Source organism: Cricetulus griseus, chromosome 4, assembly GCF_003668045.3.
Source record: "Cricetulus griseus strain 17A/GY chromosome 4, alternate assembly CriGri-PICRH-1.0, whole genome shotgun sequence".
Lineage (NCBI taxonomy): Eukaryota > Metazoa > Chordata > Mammalia > Rodentia > Cricetidae > Cricetulus > Cricetulus griseus.
Genome location: NC_048597.1, coordinates 84997519 through 85016997, shown reverse-complemented (window position 1 = coordinate 85016997; position 19479 = coordinate 84997519). Strand labels below are relative to the sequence as shown.

Below are 19479 nucleotides of genomic sequence, written 5' to 3'. Positions count from 1 at the left end.
TGATCCTTGCCTCCATTTTCAGAACCCAGAAGGCTAGGACAAGAGAGTGGCAAATTTGAGGTCAGCCTGAGTTACTTAGCAAGACCCTATCTTAGGGGAAAAAGAAAAAAGGTGTTGGGATCCAAGACATGGTGATAGATGATGCTTCTACCTCTACCATTCTGGATCCCAATGCAGAAAACCTCAAGCCTTGACCAACCTGGGCTACATAGCAAGTTCTGCCTGGGCTATACTGTAACCTTGTCTGGGTGGGGAAAGGAGGTGTATTGTAGGTAGAAGTGCCAAGACATATATTATAGGTGCAAAATGTGTTACTTAATTACACTGTTACAAACCATCTCAGCAGAAAGAATTCACTAAAAACCCCAAACTGACCTGTTTTGATACTGGTGTCCACAATTGGAACATTCAAAATTCCAAGAAAAAGAATATGTAAAAAGCTTTTCAACATGGGGTTCTAGTTTTAACAGTGCAGGAAATGCAAACACAGGACTTTCCATCTCACCTGCAAAAGAAAAAAGGAGAGATCAGAGATTGAAACAGGCAACTATAAAAGGAAACACTAAATGGTCAATGGTGTCCTTCAGCAAGTTTACAACACAACACCTATGTGTGAACATAGCCTGGCAGAGTAAGTCAATCAAGGTGAATCTGGAGGAAGGCAGAACAGCTCTCCAAACACAGCCTGCATAAACTCAGCTCCTATGCTAGTCTCTATTTTAAATGTCATGAAAACATAATCCAAGAACACATGAGATTCCTACTGCCTTCCTGTCAGAAAGGGAAACTCCTCAGAACTATATCCCTGTACTTTAAAACAAGAACCATGAACATGGTTTACTACAAATACTGAAAGTTAGTGAAAACATTAGAGAATCGCATCAGAATTGGTCTTAACCATTAAAATACCACTTCTATTTGGACTCACCAACTCTACGGCGCACAACAGATTTGATAGACAGGGTAAAGGACCAACTTTGAACCTCCCCACTTAACTCAACCTTTAGTCTAATCCTTGCATAAAACTCCTGCAACTTTAAGACTAGAGATGGTAGGGATTCTGCTGTCCTTAAAAGTGTTAGCTTTGAGATCAAGAAGGCAGTTTAATAGGCAATCCCATTCTTACAGCCCTATTCCAACTGGTTTCTTTCCTTCTGATCCTCAGGGTTTAACAAGGCCCAGGACACAGACCACAGACTGCTTCCCGCCTCCTCACTAGACCAAGCCTGTTCTCAGGGTCCTGTCCTTCCCTAGCCCAGAACTACAGATGCCTAAAACATGGACAGCAACTGTTGTGATGGAAGGACCAGAAGGTAGACAACAGGTTTCATTACCCAAGCATGTGCTGCAAACATCTGCAACTACCAAGTGTATTTTAATAGTTGTCTTTGTGATATAACCCCATTGCTTTTTTTAATTCTTTGAGACAGGGTCTCAGTATATAGCCCTGGCTGTCCTAGAACTCACTATGTAAACTAGTTATGCCTCTGCTTCCCAAATGCTGGGATTAAAGGTGTGCACCATCATGCCCAGCCCTTGCTATTTTTATATAAAAATGTAAGTCAAAATAATGCATTTCTTTTTTTTTTTTAAAGATTTGCTTATTTATTATGTATACAGTGTTCTGTCTGCATGCATCCCTGCAGGCCAGAAGGGGGCACCAGATCTCATTACAGATGGTTGTGAGCCACAATGTGGTTGCTGGGAATTGAACTCAGGACCCCTGGAAGAGTAGCCAGTGCTCTTAACCTCTGAGCCATCGCTCAGGCCCCAAAATAATATATTTCTTATAAAGAAAAATAGAAACCAGCCTCCTAGAAATGACAACTGTATGAGTTGTGGATATTTAGTATACATTTGTGATTGAATTACCAGACTTTGAATCTTAACTCTATTATAACTAAACATTAACTAAGAAGGCAAACAATTTACAACTCACAACAGCACTAAATCTTCACGTCTAACATATATTCATATATATGTGCTGGGATTATATATATACATATACATACACACACACACACACACACACACACAATTTTGAGGCAGTGTTTCACTGTGTCATTCTGGCTGTTCTGAACTCATTATGTGTAGACCAGACTCAACTTGAACTCACAGAGATCCATGTTCCTCTGCTTCCCAAGTGACACTACACATGGCTTCTAATATATATTTTAAAACGTGGAGAAATATTTGATGTCAATCTGTCATCCAGGTGTGTGTACACAAGCATGTGCACACAAGTATATACACAGCACACAAAAAGTTAATACAAATATGAAAGGGTAATAAAAGAAATTTCCCACTGGGTGGTGGTGGCATACCCCCTTAGTCCCAACACTTGGGAGGCAGAGGCAGGTGGATCTCCTGGTTTACAATTTAGTTCCAGGACAGCCAGAGCTGTTACAGAGAAACTGCCTCAAAAACAATAAATAAATAAATAAATAAATAAATAGGCAGACAAATAAATATATAGATTTCTCTCAGAAAACTAAAGTAGTACACACTTGTAAGTCTGACTATAAGTGGCTCAGGCTAAAGATTCATGAGTTCAAAGAAAGTTTGGGCAATTAGTAAGACTCCACCTCAATAAACAAAACAAAACCAAGATAAAAAGCACATGTTTTCCTTTTCATAACACTATGAACCCTGGAGAGACATTAGTTAAGATGTTAGTCTTGCCTCACAATGCTCCCATATTCACACTGGACACAGCAAGTCCACCTATGCTCCTTTATTGGTGATAAGATATGGCAGAATGAATACATCCTAAAGAGTCACTTGTACCCTCCCTTTCTGCTATCAGAACATTGAAACAATGATCCCGGAGAGCTGGAATTCCCTCAGGAATCTTGTGCTGGGGGAGGGAAAGGCTGAGGCTCTGGTGCCTGACAGACAGGAGCTTGTCTCTCATGAAGAGATTTCACACCACCTGACAACTTGTTAGTCCACCCTGCAGGAAAAACTCAAGCTCCCACAAGGATGGATCAGTGATGGGCAAGACTGCTTAGTTATGCACCTCCTGCCCTCACCTAAAAATGATGTTGGGACCCTGAAGGTCACTGCCCCATTTTACTTGTTCCTCTTCTGGATGTGGGCCAGAGTGAACAAACCTCTTTTCTTGACTTTTCACTATTTCCTGTCCAAATGGCCTACTGAACACTGGTGTGTGAGCCCAGCTTGCTGGAGCTCCCAGGACCTGGACTTAGACCCTAACAATTCTGGTTACATGTCCATGATATACTAACATATACCTGACCAAAACGGTACAAGTTAATCTTGTGTCGTGCAGCTGGAGATTTGGTTTCAAGTGCAGAAGCGCCAACTGTATACCAACTCTTTATACTTTACAGGAGTCTGGATTAGGCTACCAGAGGAAAGTAACCAGGAGAGTTAGCCCAAAGTGTTCACCTGGCTTTCAGAATGAAAGAGGTGAACACCAGCTTGCACACTTACACAGAACAGGGGTGGACAACAGCGACGTAAACCAGTGGGAGATTCCTAAGGTAAACTACCACTAACCAGATTCTCCCCTGAAAAGAATTGTACACCAAGTACTAAAATAATGCATTTCCTTATCTGTACATATTTATACAGTGAATCAGTCAAGTTCCACAACTACTTACCTAATGTGCATCTAAGCTTAGGCTGAAGTTTAGTAAAAATTTCACCTCTAACTCCATTCAGACAAGTCTCTATCTCTGCAAGTATTTCTGACCTCAGTTGTTTACAATCTTCACCTTAAAAAAAAAGCCAGAACATTATTACCTCATTAATTCGTCTTTCCAGAAAAAAAACTGAGATAGTAATAAGAATGAAAGTTTATCAGTACATTTTGCAGCAACCACCTCCCCTGTGGTATCATATATTCCTTTGACATCTGTCATCAGCAGAGTACCATTTGCCCTTACTACCTGGATGAAACCCCAAGGAAAGCCTTTCTCAAAAAACAACAGATGCAGTAATAGACACATGTTAGAACGACGATGAGCACTTGACATTTCAGTTTGACTTTGGAATCATTCCTACAGCTTCATCATACTCGAGAAAGCTTACATTCTCAATGAAATGAGCATTAGACAAGACTTATGCTATTTGTTCCTGGAAAGTAAAAGGGAGGGAAGGAGGGAGGAAGGAAAATTTACAATACAGAATAATGAGGGCCACACACAGTTAGTAAGATTAGGAAAACTCTACTTATGCTGTATGTGGCTAATATAAACTAAAAGAAAAAAATTAAAATTTCAGTATTAAATGTTGCTCTTCTCAAATCAGTGAACTGTCACCTACTCTGCACCAAAGTTCTTGTAAATACACACACACACACACACACACACACACACACACACACACACACACCTAAAAGCAATGCTTGTGAGAAACTGTAAAACCCACAAATGACTGTCACATGAAAAATTCAGTCTCAAACAAGTTAAAATAAAGGTCTTAACAAAAATCGTAACTTTTAAATATTTATGCCCAAAGGTGGTTAAGGAATCTGAGATATATTTTTCCATGTAATAAAAAGAGCAGCAGCTCTCTTTCCTGCTGTTCCTCTGAAGGGGCAGGCAGGACTAAACCCCCTCCCCCTTCCTCAATAAAACTTACTTCCTATGAAAAAAAAAAGAACAGCATATTTTAAAATTTTTCTTAAAGCTTTACTTATCTATATGTGTGTATTGCTGATTATATATATGTCTATCACATGTGTGCAGGTAACTGTGGAGATCAGAAGAGGGTGTTAGATTCCCTGGAACTAGAATTACAGGCAGATGAGAGCCACCATGTGAATGTTGGGGACTAACCCTGAAAGAGCAGCCAGTACCTAACTGTTGTGTATCTCTCCAACCCTGAGAAGCTATCTCAATAATTCTTTTGGAAAGCCACTCTGCAAAAAACCTTTAATATGTACATTCAATGACCTTCTAGGATACTAATCTGCAAGATATTCAAAAGCTCCATGGCTGTAGTCATAATGTGAACTCATAATGGCAAACACAACAGAGAAGCAATGCACAGCACCTACGCAAATGTCCTTGAAATCCCCCATTATACCTTTTAGTGTATTAACAAAGAAACACCTACAATGCTAGGGAAAGCTTGCAACAATGGCTATTCTGTCAGAGGATAAAAACAAACAAAACCCAAAAAAACCCATGTGCAAGCAAAATCAGATAACAACACAGAGACTTCATGTCCACATATAATAAAAAATGTGTAAAAGAATTTCAATGTTAGAAAGTAAACTATGACTTCTAAAGGAAAAAAAGAAGTGTAATAATTCTTTTGTTGGTTTTTTAAAACGGGTTTTCTGTGTAGTCCTAGCTGTCCTGGAACTCGCTCTGTAGACCAGGCTGGCCCAACACACAGAGATCCGCCTGCCTCTGCCTCCCCAGTGCTGGGATTAAAGGCGTGCGCCACCACCGCCTGACATAAAATATTTTTTAAGTAAAATACAAGCTGTAAACTAGGAGAGGAATCAGCAACATATATGACATAAAACAGCAACAAAGATATAAGAAAATGCATCCAAATAATAACATGACAATCAACAGAACAAACTGGTATTTCACAGAAAGAAGAAGGGATGGAAACAATATATACACAAAGGGGCAACAGATCAATCTCTTCCAGTTCTAGAGAGGCAAAGCCAGTCTGAAGACCTTATATGCACTGACAGCAAAACTCCCCGTGTGAAAACATCCCAGAGAATACATGAATTGGGAAGGTATCTTATACATTGCTAGAGTAGTACTGACACTGCCCACTGACAGTTGAGTAAACATACAGTTGGCCTCCACTCCAGCAGGTCCCAGCATCACATTCTAACCAACCACAGACTGAAAAGACTTGGGAGAGAAAAACCTCATCTGTACTAAACAAGCAGACCTCCTTATCATATTACCTACACACTATAATCAGTATTTGCATAGCATTTACATAGCATTAGGAATAAGTAATCTAGAGAGGATTTGAAATTCATGGAATGGGTTTAGGGTAGAGCTGTCTTAGCATGTGCAAGGTCCTAGGACTGATCTCAGCATCACAAAGTAAAATAACATTGAACATGATTTCAACATAGGCAACAGGCCTAAGTTGATCAACCCTAAGTTCATTAAAATCGAAAGTATATGGGACAACATGCACTCCCATTATACAAGCATTATGCCATTTCTTACAGAGGACCATGGTATCTGCAGGATTTCCTAGAGCTAAGCTTCCATAGATATCAAGGGAACTGTATTGATGTGTTTCTACTATTCATTCATTCATTCATTCATTCATTCATTTTTGTGTGACTGGAGTAGGTTGGATGCTTTCATCAGGAGTCTGTGTTCTTCTTCCTCCACTGTATGGGTTCTGAGGACTAACACCAGATCATCAAGGTTGGTGGAAGTACTTTTACCCACTGAGCCCTCTCACAGGCCTGAGAATGCTTTAATACTTTTTGGGTTGGAAGTTGAGGCTCATGAACACCCTATTTTGGAGAAATTAACATAGAGTACAATGGTACAAGCTTATAATCAAGCATGCCAGAGGCTAACGCAGGAGGAATGCAATTTCCAGGCTGGCTTAGGCAACATAGAAAGACACTGTCTCAAAATCAAAACAAAACAAACACACCATCTGTATAAATGTATGTGTATGTACATATATACATAAACAGGATGCTCAAGTCAGCTGCATTATCCCTGGTTGTCAAGGCAGTGGTGGGAATTACAGGTGACTGTCATTTACTACGTCATTCTGGTTGTTTCACTTCACAAACTTCAGATCTGACTGACAGATTCTATGGTGACCACTATCACCCTGACATACCACTGCCCCTTTCTTCTTCAGTGGCAGCTTTAGGGCCAGTCGTGTGCTGTAATTGGCACTATCCCTAGGTTCCCTGCCCAGGTCTCTACATAGAACAATGACTTTTCCACATTCTGGGATACAAAACTCAACACTGACATCTTCCAACTTAAGAAGAATACACAACACAAACCTGTGACACCATGCAAGTGGTGGGTGTACAGAAGCTTATCTGCTTGGTGGTATGTTTCAAACAGCCTCCCAAACACACATTCTTCTCTGGAGCACACCTCCATCACAGTGTTCCTCAGCGCCTCCAGGTGCACCAGGGCCGAAAGGATACAGTCTAGCCAGCAGAGTGCCTGAGAGTTTCTCCACTGGACACAGAGAGTCTGGCAAAACGGTAAACACCTGCTCTCAGATGGCATTTCCAGCTCAGATCCTTGACTTTGGGTGAGCACTCCAAAGACACTAACTGTGGCAGGATCTTCTTTGGTAGAAACATCCACAGTATCAACGTCCAAAGTGTCCACAGTATCAACTTCCAAAGTCTCATTCTGCTCTGAGGAAGCAACTGCCCTGACATGATTCTGGTGACTAGTGTTATCTGGTAAGTTTGATGAGGTGTCACCACACACTTTTCCATTGTATTTAGCATTCAAATTCTGTTCCCCATCAGTGACAACGTGATTTCTAGTCTTTTTAGAATGTACTGGAAGAGGTGAAGACTTGGCGTTCGTTTCCAATCTTTTTCTTTTTTGAGGCTTATTTTGAGTGTGACAATCTCCCGAATCAGGAGAAATTAAATTAGTAAGTGACTCAGAGCCCAAAGGATAAATGCACTAGAAAGGAAAAATAAAATTGTTAAAAAAAAAACAAAAAAAAAAAAACAAACCAACCTCAATGATAACCCAAATCAGGTGAAGAGTTCTGGCATTTATGTGAATATCTCTAACAACCTAATTAAAAAAAAAAAAAAAAAAAAAAAAACTATTAGTAACTAATTAAAATTTGCCCCTCTCCAAAGAATATTTTCCCTAATTAATCTGCATCATCAAATCACCCAAGCCTGGGACAGTGATACATGCCTTTAATCCCAACACTTAGGATGTAGATTAATTGGGGGGGGGGGGGCGCTCCTCTGAAGCCAGCCTGGTCTATATGTTGAGTTCCAGAACAGCCAGAGAGTTACATAGAGAAATCTTGGGGTGGGGAGGCCTTTAAGTTACATTACACTAAAAGAAAACACTATTTTGGCTTTAGTAAAAAAAAATATAATGTCAAGTAAATAAAAACTTCCAACAATGTAAAGAAAGACTATGCATGCTACTTTGGGGGAGAAAAGAAACTTATAACATTAAAATTGGGGAAAGTTTGGTTTTTTCCAATATGGGGTTACTCTGTATAATAGTCCTGGCTGTTCTGGAACTCATTTTGTAGACCAGGCTGGCCTTGAACTCACAAAGATCCACCTGCCTTTGCCTCCCAAGTGCTAGGATTAAAGCTGTGTGTGCCACCACACCCATTTGGGAAAGTATTTTTACATAAAAAATTTGCTAAGTACTTTCTGTGTATCTTACATGTTCTAAGATCTATTTTTATTATCCTTACTTATGTGTATCTATGTCTGAGTGAATGCAGTGTATGCAGATGCCCAGAGGTCAGAAAAGGGTGTCAGATCCCTAGGAGGTAGAAGTCATAGGCAACTAACTGTGAACTACCTAACATGGGTGCTGGGAGTGAACTCAAGTCTTCTGCAAGAGCAGTACTTGCTCTTAACTTCTGAGCCACTGCTCCAGTCCCTGTATCCTGTATTTGAAGTAAGTTCAAGGGAATCTCGAAAAATCAAAACAAACAAACAAACAAACAAACAAACCCCCAAGTATCTCATTTAAAACATGTCATGTCAGGCTTGGTGGTGCATTCCTTTAGCCCCATCATCCAGGAGGCAGAGACAAGAGGATCTCTCAAGTTCAAGGTCAGCCTAGTTGACAAAGCCAGTTCCAGGACAGCCAGGGCTGTTACACAGGGAAACCCTGTCTTGAAAGGCCACAAATAAATAAATATGCTGTGCCTTCAACACAGGCATGGTAGACTAGTGTCCTGCAGTGAACTGAGGAGCCACACCTCCCTCAGTCAGTCTTCCGACTGTATTCAGCTGTTTCCAGCTTTGGAGGGACATCAGGACACATGAAACACAGGGAAGCCTGCTAAGTCCTGTCTCATCACACTGGAGCCTCAAGAACTAAGAATCCCAACTGCCTGCCTGCACCGAGCTCCTCAGCAGCATCGGGCACTTTGGCTAGCGCTTGGTTGTTCTAGAAGACACTACTATAGGCATCAGAAGCCTTGCCTGGTCAACCCAAAGAATAAGGACACCAAATCAAGCCATCACCTAGGAAGCTAGGGCGTTAGCAGGTAATTTACCTCACAGCTGCAGGTATATTACATGTGCTAAATTTTCTTTCACACACTGAACTCCATGTGAGCACATAGATCAGCTCTGTGCTGTTAGCTGTACAGTGAAGTCAGTACTAACATGACCCTAAACCTCATGAGAGTCCCTAAATCCCACTTTACCTGAGAATGACAACATGAAAAAAATCAGTTGTGAGCCAGGAGTAGTGGAACATGCCTGTAATCCTAGCACTTCAGGGGCCAAAGTGGGAAGACTGTAAATTCTAGATTAGCTGGACCATATGGCTTGCCGCAACCAAAACCAAACCTATCTCAAAATACAAAGAAACCAAGTAAGCAAACCACTGTGTATAAAACTTTGAGTACTAGAGAATTCCTTATCATTTAAAAAAAAATGCATCAAATACTGGAAGTGTTAGCAAGTAAATACATGCCTACCAGCAAAGCCTCCCTTCTGAGGGCTGGGATTGGAAGATCATGACTAAAAGTGAATGTATGTCAAGGGTGGTTAGTCACTTTGTCTAGTATCCATTGTTCTGAATGTGTTGTCAAAACTCCTAGATCAACCCAAACCTTCCTTTGGGCATCAGTGCCCACCCTCTGCTCCACAGGGTAGCCTGAGCCACTTACCCCTCCCTACCTGATAGGATCAGCTTAGAAATGCCTTTAATTGGGTTTTTTCCCAATTAAAAAGAAGAAACAACAAACCTCTTCCTTCTCATGCCACAGTTCTCAAATTCCCATTCACTTTAATTACTACTCCTTTACCCCAAGAAAATGTGTTCACTAGTATATTCTAGAGAACATAGAAAGAACACAGATAAAGCAAGACACAGGGCAGGGAAGAGAGTAGTGTGGCACCTCTGTGCCATCTGGACACACCAGCCTGAGAATTTATGGAATACTCCTGTATCTGCAGCACTGGTGTTTAGCCCTCCCCCTTTCCTGTGGGTCAGTGAATGAGCTTAAAGTGCCAACACCATGATCATTTGGTCTTTCTGGGGCATCCTGAAGCTACGTAGAGGCATGCCCCTAAGTCACCCACTAGGAAGTCAAAGGGGCTCATTAATGACAAAACAGTGCTATCGCTGAGAAGCCAGACAGAGACAACTGGAGACCCATCCATTACCTATACTGTCAATCCAGAGGCACGTGATCTAATAACACAGACAGGAGACTATGCCACTCTTCCACCAGTTCCCTCTGCAAATTTAGGAAACATCCTGTTTCTAGAACCTATGGATCTGTTTTGTTAGTTTAAAAAAGAGAATACTATTTTGTAAAATAACTATTTTGAGAAATGTGCATAAACTGTTCATGCACAGGATCCTCAGTGCCCAAGGACCACAAACCAAAGCCAGTATCTAAGCAAAGCCACCCTACGACGATGGGCCTCACCACAGAGAAGGTGGCGTGAGGTACAACACGGGGTAACTTCACTGTGTTCAGGGTCCTCTAAAGTCACTCCAATGTCTCTGTTGTCCTTAGAATCAGACAGGGATCTGTGAACCTGACTGCAAGCACGTAAAATAATGGTCTTGTCCTCTGTATGTGGTTTTGTTGCCGAGTGACTACAGCCTGATATAAGCATTTCATATTATATATAAACTTAAAAATAAATATTTTATGGGATTAACTGTTTTTATTTTTGGATTTTATTCATTTTATGTATATGAGTGATGGGGAATGTTCTTCTGTGTATATGTTTGAATTATTGATTGATGAATAAAGTACTGTTGGCCAACAGGGAAGCAAGATAGGTGGAACTAGGAGGGGTGGAGAATTCTAGGAAATGTAGGCACAGTCAGTCACCATGTAGGACGTTAGAGGAGTAACAGGTCCAGACCCTTTCTCCAGTAAGAGAAGACCACATGGAAATACTTAGATTTATAAAAATGGGTTGATGATGATTAAGAATAAAAAACCTTAGCCAAAGGCCAACAGTTCCATAATTAATATAGCATTTGTGTGTTCATTTGGGACTGACACGGCTCTGGGACCTGGCTGAAAGAAAAGTCACATAACATAATGGTGCTCTCAACATTCAGCACACATTTCCACTTAAAATCTTACAAAAGCTTAAAAAGGGAGCAGGGCGGTGGTGGCGCACGCCTTTAGTCCTAGCACCCCGGAGACAGAGGCAGGCCAATCTCTGTGAGTTCGAGACCAGCCTAGTCTACAAGAGCTAATTCCAGGACTGCCTCCAAAGCCACAGGAAAACCCTGTCTCTGAAAAACCGAGGGGGAAAAAAAAAAAAAAAAAAACGCTTAAAAGGGTTTTTAGAAACAAACGAACAGAGATAAGCACAGCTTCTTGGTAGCAGCATTTTCTCAGGTGGGCTCTGTTTTGCTAGAGGCAAGCAGAGACTAACAGGGCTCCTTTAAGGAAGGTTTCCTGACTCAGCACAAACAACAACAACAAAAAAACCCTCATGGCCCTTTTAAGAGGCCCTGCTAACAATTGAATGGTGTGTATGAGCAGCTGGCAGTGGCAGTGACAGCATCTCCAAGCCGGCAGCCTGCTTGCTGCTTAATGGCAGCATAGACCAAGGTGGTGAGCACAGTAAATGTATCCCTACCATCTTGGAAAAACAGCAGCTAAAACAGTCGAGGCTTTAATTTTAGCATTGTTGTTTAGCAGATAAAAGTAGAGTGGCCAGAAAAAGGTAAAGATTTATAGTAAAGGCAGATTCAGATGAAGTAAAACCTCTAAAAGAGTGCCGGTGTCGCACACCTTTAATCCCAGCACTCGCAGGCAGAGGCAGGCGGATCTCTGAGTTCAAGGCCAGCCTGGTCTCCAGAGCGACTGCCAGGATAGGCTCCAAAGCTACACAGAGAAACTCTGTCTAGAAAAACAACAACAACAAAAAAAAAAAAAAAAAAAAAGAAAAAAAGAAAAGAAAAGAAAGAAGGAAGAGTAGCTGGGTATGGTGGTACATGACTTTAATCCCAGCACTCGGAAGACAGAGGCAAGCAGAACTCTGATTTCAAGGCCAGCCTGGTGTACCGAATTGAATGGTGTGTATGAGCAGCTGGCAGTGGCAGTGACAGCATCTCCAAGCCGGCAGCCTACTTGCTGCTTAATGGCAGCATAGACCAAGGTGGTGAGTTCAAGGGCAGGCAAAGTTACACAGAGAGACCCTGTCTCCAACAAAAAAAAAAAAAGAAAGAAAAAATGAAAAATAGAGTGATAAAAATAAATAAGCCACATAAAGATGGAAAATACACAAGAGTCTGGATACTGTATGCTGTTGTGTTGTCTTTGAATTGACTGACTGCTGAGGAAACAGCAACAACTGCTAAAAGAAAGCTGCTGGATTAATCCAATTTATATATTTTAAAAATGCCTTGTCTTCAAAATTTAAGTATATGTTACTTTGGAAAAGAGATTTTATTTGTGTTTCCACAGAAAATGAAAAGCTGTGGATTCTTTCCAGACTAATATGATTTGATGAAGCAAGAACCCCTGAGGCAGTGACCCAGATGATCCAACATTCAAAACAGTTGGGGACAAGGCAGCCTTGCAAACCACTACAGCCAGGATTTCTGGGACTTCTTAGGATCCCCAAAACAGCATGCCCAAATATCAGGAAGCAGTTTGGAGAGAACGACGACTACATTCCCAAATACTGTTTATAAATGTCCGCTTTCATTTAAATGGGGTTGGTTATAAATGGTTAATGATCACAGTTAATCTCCTTCTAAAGCAAAAAAGGGAAATATGATATAGAAATGAGTACTTTGCATTGGTATGAATTTTCACTTATTGATACAAATTTAAGGTCAATTTTGTGATATGTATATTTGTTTATATATTATGCTCATATAGCTCATTTAAAAATAATGTGTAATTACATACAGATTGTATATAATCATCTATAATAGTCAAAACTTTTAGTTAGGTTTTCTAGATATACAGAGATGTATTTGAGATGGATAGATATTCTTCAAACCTTTCAAAGACCTACATAATATGGCATTTAAAATGATTTAGGGTTTTTTTATGACAGTGAGATACAACTGTTCCTGGCAACACCAACTAAATCTGAAAAGGAGGATGGGCATTGAAGAAACTCAATACGGAGTTTGCCTTCAACATAGCAAGATTAGTCATTTGGGCAAGAAACTGTTCTTGCCTGGACTGTTTGATAAACTGGACATGCAGGATCCACAGGAAAGTGACTGCTGAACTTGATGGGAAATTCTTAAAGGGTTCCTACTTAATGGAAGAGTCTGCCAGATATTCTGCAGGACACAGAAAAATGACTGACAAACTGCCAATGCAGGTGGACAGTTTAAAATTTCCTGCTTTGCAGAGAAGTCAGTCACCATGTAGGATGCTAGAGTAGTAACAGGCCCAGACCCATTCTCTGGTAAGAGAAGACCTTGTAGAAACACTTAAGATTTATACAAATGAGCTAATGATTAAGAATAAGAAACCTTAGCCAAAGGCCAACAGTTCATAATTAATATAGCATTTGTGTGTTCATTTGGTACTGACACAGCTCTGGGACTAGGCTAGCAAGAAAAGTCAGTCAGGTAACATATGAGTGTTTTGCCTGCATATATATGCACCCAGGAACTGGAATTACAGAATTGACCCACCATGTGAGAGCTAGGAACAAAACCTGGGTCCCCTGAAGTGAGTTCAAGGACAGCCAGAGCTACACAGTGAGACCCTGTGTGTTTGGGTTGGGGAGTGGAAGGAATAACTACTATATGGTAAAAACATAATAAGGATCCCCACAAAATTAATAGCAAGGAACAATAACTTAAGAATCCAACTGGAAAATTAGTAAACTCTTTAAAGTTGTTTGTCAGATATTTAAAAACTGTATTACCTATGCATTCAAAGCCTATACTCTGAAAAAGCAAAATGAGTAATATTTAAACAATGAAGAAAAAGCAGAAGGCTGAAACCTATATACCATATAACATTAGTACTTTACCTGAAGATCCTCACACAAAAAGATAGATTCTTGGAAGTTAATTTGGTAAGTTTTTAAGTTGTTTAGCTTTCCTTTTGCTCTACAAGCAGGGCATTGCCCATCTGTTGTAACTTTAGCTGAATCATAATTCTAAAAGAGAAATAAAACAAATTAAAAGAGACATTCCTAAATTTATTAAGTTACAAAAGAGTTAAATGAAAGGGTAGGTAACCAGAAAAAAAAAATGTACAATTTCCCACTAGTATTCTGGCAAGATTTAACACAGCAAACAAAAGAAACCATGTATAGTCTTAACAACTATTATCCAAATAAGACAGTTATATTCTTAAATATTAAATTTTGAATTAAAAAAATAGCATTAGCTCCATTCACAAGGAAAAGGTAACATATTGTCCATATTTTCAAATAGAAAGCCTAAGATCTAGGCATTTCTACTTTCACACATCAACAACAAAGAGGTAAACAAATTATAATAATCTTTCGCCATTGCTGTAAGATTTCCGTGGAAGACATAACTTTTTAGGATGTCATTCATAAAATGAAATTTAAAAATTTAAGTTTCATTTATAATTTAAATTTCAAATACAAGAGGAAAATAAACCAATTTTGCACTGAGGCCAAAAATAAGTTCACTAACTTTTCCCAAGTACCCCAGCTTGGGGAGTGAAGATATCCCTATATCAGTCCCCGGTCCAACCCGTGGCAAACCATTTCCAATCTTCAGAGACTCCATCAATCCGAGTCATTGGCTAATTTATGTCACTTGGAACATGTCAATATCACTAAGGATTTTTCAATGAATCCTGGAAAAAAAAAGTCAACAATTAAATAAAAATCCTATTGATTCTAAAAAGAGAGCTTTGCTATTTTATAAGACAGAGATATTACATATATTTGAGAGCTGCAAATTCCCAGATAAACATTCTAAACATTCTAAAACTGTGGTCTTGAAAGTCCCTAAATGTATTTAGATATTTACAAATGGACGAGAAATCAGAGTGATCACAGGGTACATTTTCCTACATACAGAAAATTACAATTTCATAGAGGCAGCGACTGGTTAAGCAAGTTAGTCAACAAAGTCTGAGAACCTAAGCTTTTCAGTCTATGCACAGTTTGATGCAACCATGCCAGCATTAAAAAGAACATGAACCTTCCAGGCCTACTGATCTAGCAAAACAAGAACAAACAAACCACACATTTTATGTCTTCCTACAGTTCTCAACCACTAACTCTTCACCAGTTGGGAATATTTTTTTGTTTGAAGACAGAGTCTCACTAAGTAGCCCTGGCTGGCCTGGAACTTGCTATGTATGTAGACCAGGCTGACCTTGAACTCTGCTTGCTTCTGCCTCCTAAGCACTGGGATTAAAGGCCTGCAACTATAACTAGCAGAATACTACATTTAAAACGTTACCAACAAAATAGTATGATCTTTGTAATGATCTGTATCAGAACAAAAATTAAGTCCATCTATAGTACATGTAATAAGCATGTACTTAGTATAGTGCCACAGAGTTGACCCCATTTGGAAGATTCAGGACACAACTCAACACAAGAAAACCAGATCTAAAAGACCTTTAGGCAGAGATAGGTTAACATTTGGTCACAGAGTTGAAACCTCAAGCATAAATCTTGACAAAACCTAAATTTTGCATGGTCTACAGAGCCAAGTTCTAGGATAACCATAGGGACATACAGAGAAACTGTCTCAAAACAAACAAACAAAAAGATATATACATCCACACAAATATATACATGCAGTGTGAAAATCTGTGACCACACCTGTAACCACAATACTTGGGAGAGGGAGAGGGGGAAAGGGAGGGAGGGAGGGAAAGTAGGAAGGGAGGGTGGTCGAGCGAGCAGTATTATTGAGTCTCAGTTTCCACAACCTTTAGCTGGTTCTACTCATAACCTATTCACAAAAAAAAAAAAAAAAAAGGAATTACAGGACATAGGAAAGCCAACCCCAATGATTCAGAGTGATACATAGCCTATGCTATGTACCTAAATTTGTTCTAAGAAGTAAATGAAGCCATGCTAACATCTAAGTTACAGTTATCATGTGATGCTATTTCATGATGAGGGAAACAGACAAGTGCACCTTCTGTCAGTCTGCATTAACTCTCAGAAGAGAAACCTGCAGGCTCCTCAATAAATTGTTCATGAAACTTTTTATCTACCTGAAGGTCTAGGAAACTGTTTGGAATGGTTCTTTCTCAATATAGAAGTAGAAATGAGAATCCTTCAAACCTGCTCTCCTGATCCTATCATCCACTATTTCAACAGGAAGGCACGGCACATCCCAACATGGTGGTACATGCCTTTAAGCCTTTAATTCCAGCACATGGATCTCAAGCAAGATAGTGGTAGAAACACCAAACAATATTAAGACACTCTTTTTCTGCCAAAGAATATTCATGTTTAAAATTCCAGAAGTAGGCTTTCCAGATCTTTATTTATTTGTTTGTTTATTGTTTTTTCAAGACAGGGTTTCTCTGTGGCTTTGAAGGCTGTTCTGGAACTAGCTCTTGTAGACCAGGCTGGTGATGAACTCACAGAGATCGGCCTGCCTCTGCCTTCCGAGTGCTGGGCTTAAAGGCCTGTGCCCCCACCGCCCTGTGGCATTCCAGGTCTTTAACTCCATCTTATATACAAAATCCTGGGGTGGTTCTTACACCTCAATTGTCCCATGACAACTATCTTCATTATCTTTTCTTCAAAAGTATCCTGACCCTCCCTGTATGGTGCTTAAATTTGGCATCTTTGGGCTTCCAAAGAAAAGTTTGACTCTGCTACTCCCATCTTTCTCATGGATGCACAGTGGATGGTGCCTTGGAAATGTTTGAACCCGTCTCTCTTTCCATTGATACCACTGTCAAAAAGACAGTTCAGCTTCAAATCACCTACTTAATCCAAAGCTCAATACAACCTAAATTTGTTCTAAGAAGTAAATGAAGCCATGCTAACACCTAAGTTAGTTATCATGTGATGCTATTTCATGATGAGGGAAACAGACAAGTGCACCTTCTGTGAGCTTGTTACAAGGTGGAGACCAACCACGTTTCCCAGCCTTCATCCCCAGCACTTTCCCTCTCACACCCAGCTCCCTTCAACGTCGGTAAGCCATGGGCATTCCAGAGACCCTAACGGGAGTAATCAGCCTAGAACGGATCCAGTTAGCAAGCAATCACGAGAGGGACGTGATTAATTAAATTTCACTCACTGCATGTGTAATGTGGAAACCTGTAATAGGTTCTCGAAGAAGGGCCTTGTATCCGTCGGTGCTTTACCTCCCGGCTAGGCTAACGAGCTGTGCAAGGCAAGGCCAACAGACTTAAATCCGAGGCAAGGGGTTGGCTTTCAGAGTCCAGTTCGCTTGGTACCCAACCCAGCTTCCCGAATTTGAGACGGAAAGGGCCACGCGACGTGAGCTTCCAAAGCCAACCAGGGAAGCCCAGGAGGCGCGGCGTTCCGTTACCCTGCCCATCTCCACGCTTTTCGTGGGGCGGACACAAACTCTGGTTTCTATTCAGCGTTTACCTCTTTAAGCCCAAACGGACCCTGATCCCAGTCGGCACCTCCATCCTTCCCACCTAAACCTTGTGCCCAGCCCAGCCTTTCACCATGCCAACGACCCACCCCGAGCACTCCAGCCGGCCCAATTTCTACTTCCAGAGACAATTACTCTCTCTCCCTTACCGGCCCGAAGTACAGCCCTTCTTCGTGTAGAATCGGTCCGAACTCCTGTTCCAGCTTGAGCTCCACACCATCTACCCGTAACGTTCAACCCACGTTCCCCTCGGACGACTCCACCCCCACCGCCGTCTCCGCTAGGAAAACAACTTCCGCTTGGGCGTCCGCAGCCCAAGAGCCTCCCCCCGTATCACCTTCCTGAAGAGCGCGCCGCTTGAAAGCACGCGGGTAGGGCAGGGGAAGGAGAAGACGAGAACACTTCCGGCAAGGCTCCGCAGAGGCGTGGTTTGTCTTCCCTTCAGGCGCAGGCGCAGTCGGAACTGCGGCGCCAGGAGGGGCGGGACCCATAGCTGCAGAGCCCGCTAAGTGTGACTGAGGGGAGAGGAGGAGGGGACGGTTCTGGAAGCTGCTGGAAAGCGCCCGAGTGACGGAGGTGACGCCAGCGGCCAGGGGGCGGAGCGTGATTAAAATTAGTGCGCGGCCCTGAGCGGAGGGATTACGCGGCTGAGGAAGGAGTGGTCGCCCGGCGGCGGCGTGCGCGCAGGCCCAGTGACCTGCGTGTGGTCCCCACTGGCCAGCCATCATGGCGGCCGCTTCCCATAGTTCGTTCTCCCGGCCGCGGCGCCACCGTACGTGTTCACAAAGGGTCACCACACACGGAGCTGCCCCTCCCTTCCCTAAACCCCTCCTCGGAGGCCAGGGGCTTTTCCTTGCTTCCCTCTCAGATCTGCTCACGGTAAGGGGAGTAGCGAAAGACAAGCACAGGGCCGTACGTGGTTAGCCTTGACCCGGGGTGGCACCGAGCAGCCGACCTGCGCATCTCAGCGGCCCTGCCTCCTCTAACTTGAGAGGAGGGGAGTTCTCGAGTTGCTAAGTTTTTAGAACTGCCTTCGCAGGAAGGTCATGTGGTGTGAGGGACGTCCGCACTGAATGCGTTCTTGAGGACATCCTATTCCTTGGAGTCCTTTGGGTCGATCGTTTCCGTGGCCTGGGACAACGATTTGGATTTTCGGACCCTTTCTTACAGGAATCATGACTGGCATTTTGGACTGCGGTTCTGTGGGGTTTCCTAAGTGGCCTTAAAGGACTGTGTTCTGGCAGAATGCTGATAGCGTGCTATTGGGGGGGGGGGGGACAAGTACGCTGGAGAAAGAAATTATTCAATAAAAGAATTTCAGTTTGTGGTACTTAGGAATGCAAATCGCTGATCCGTCCAACAGAGACTGTTAGGGTTTTTTTTCTCCCTCAAGACAAAAATAAACTGGTTAGGTTTTGCTTTTTTTTTTTTTTTTTTTTTGCGTTTGCATTTGCACTACATAATGTACTGGTGTATTTGTTGTAAGATTGAACTAGTTAAGATTTCTTTTTATATGGATTATGAAATTTTGAGAAAGTATTTTTAACTGAAATAGTAGCCAAGATTAACAGGATTATTTCTTGTTCAACATGTTATTTCCATTTTTAGAATGGAGTAGACTTACTCACCCTCCATAAACACTTGCTGAATGTCAACTCATGAATTGAACAATGTAATAATTGGTTCAGTTAAAATGTAACCCAGCTTTTGAGATGTAAAGCAACATCCCCAAACGATTATAATCATAATTAAAATAAAA

The 19479-nt window shown here is 41.5% G+C and overlaps 1 protein-coding gene and 1 long non-coding RNA gene across 7 annotated transcripts in view; one reads left to right on the top strand and one right to left on the bottom strand.

Annotated features, from left to right (window-relative positions):
- The window catches only part of Uspl1 (ubiquitin specific peptidase like 1), a 30161-nt gene extending 12150 nt beyond the window's left edge, over positions 1–18011 (bottom strand). For 2 of the 6 annotated variants that reach the window (XM_027413718.2, XM_027413722.2), the window contains exons 1-6: positions 17870–17996; positions 14802–14967; positions 14165–14293; positions 6992–7640; positions 3627–3740; positions 376–505 (exon numbers count right to left, since the gene is read on the bottom strand). In XM_027413718.2, coding sequence (XP_027269519.1) covers positions 376–505; positions 3627–3740; positions 6992–7640; positions 14165–14293; positions 14802–14897 — 1118 coding nt within the window. In that variant the 5' untranslated portion in view covers positions 14898–14967; positions 17870–17996. Of the gene's footprint in view, positions 1–375; positions 506–3626; positions 3741–6991; positions 7641–14164; positions 14294–14801; positions 14968–17393; positions 17717–17869 lie in introns of those variants that run through there. The other 4 variants (XM_027413719.2, XM_027413721.2, XM_027413720.1 and 1 more) reach the window with 4 other exon arrangements.
- Positions 18012–18083: 72 nt separating this feature from the next.
- LOC103159645 overlaps positions 18084–19479 on the top strand; it is a 63593-nt gene continuing 62197 nt past the window's right edge. Inside the window, exon 1 of the long non-coding RNA XR_003485032.2 lies at positions 18084–18599. This is a non-coding gene — a long non-coding RNA (uncharacterized LOC103159645). The remainder of the gene's footprint in view (positions 18600–19479) is intronic.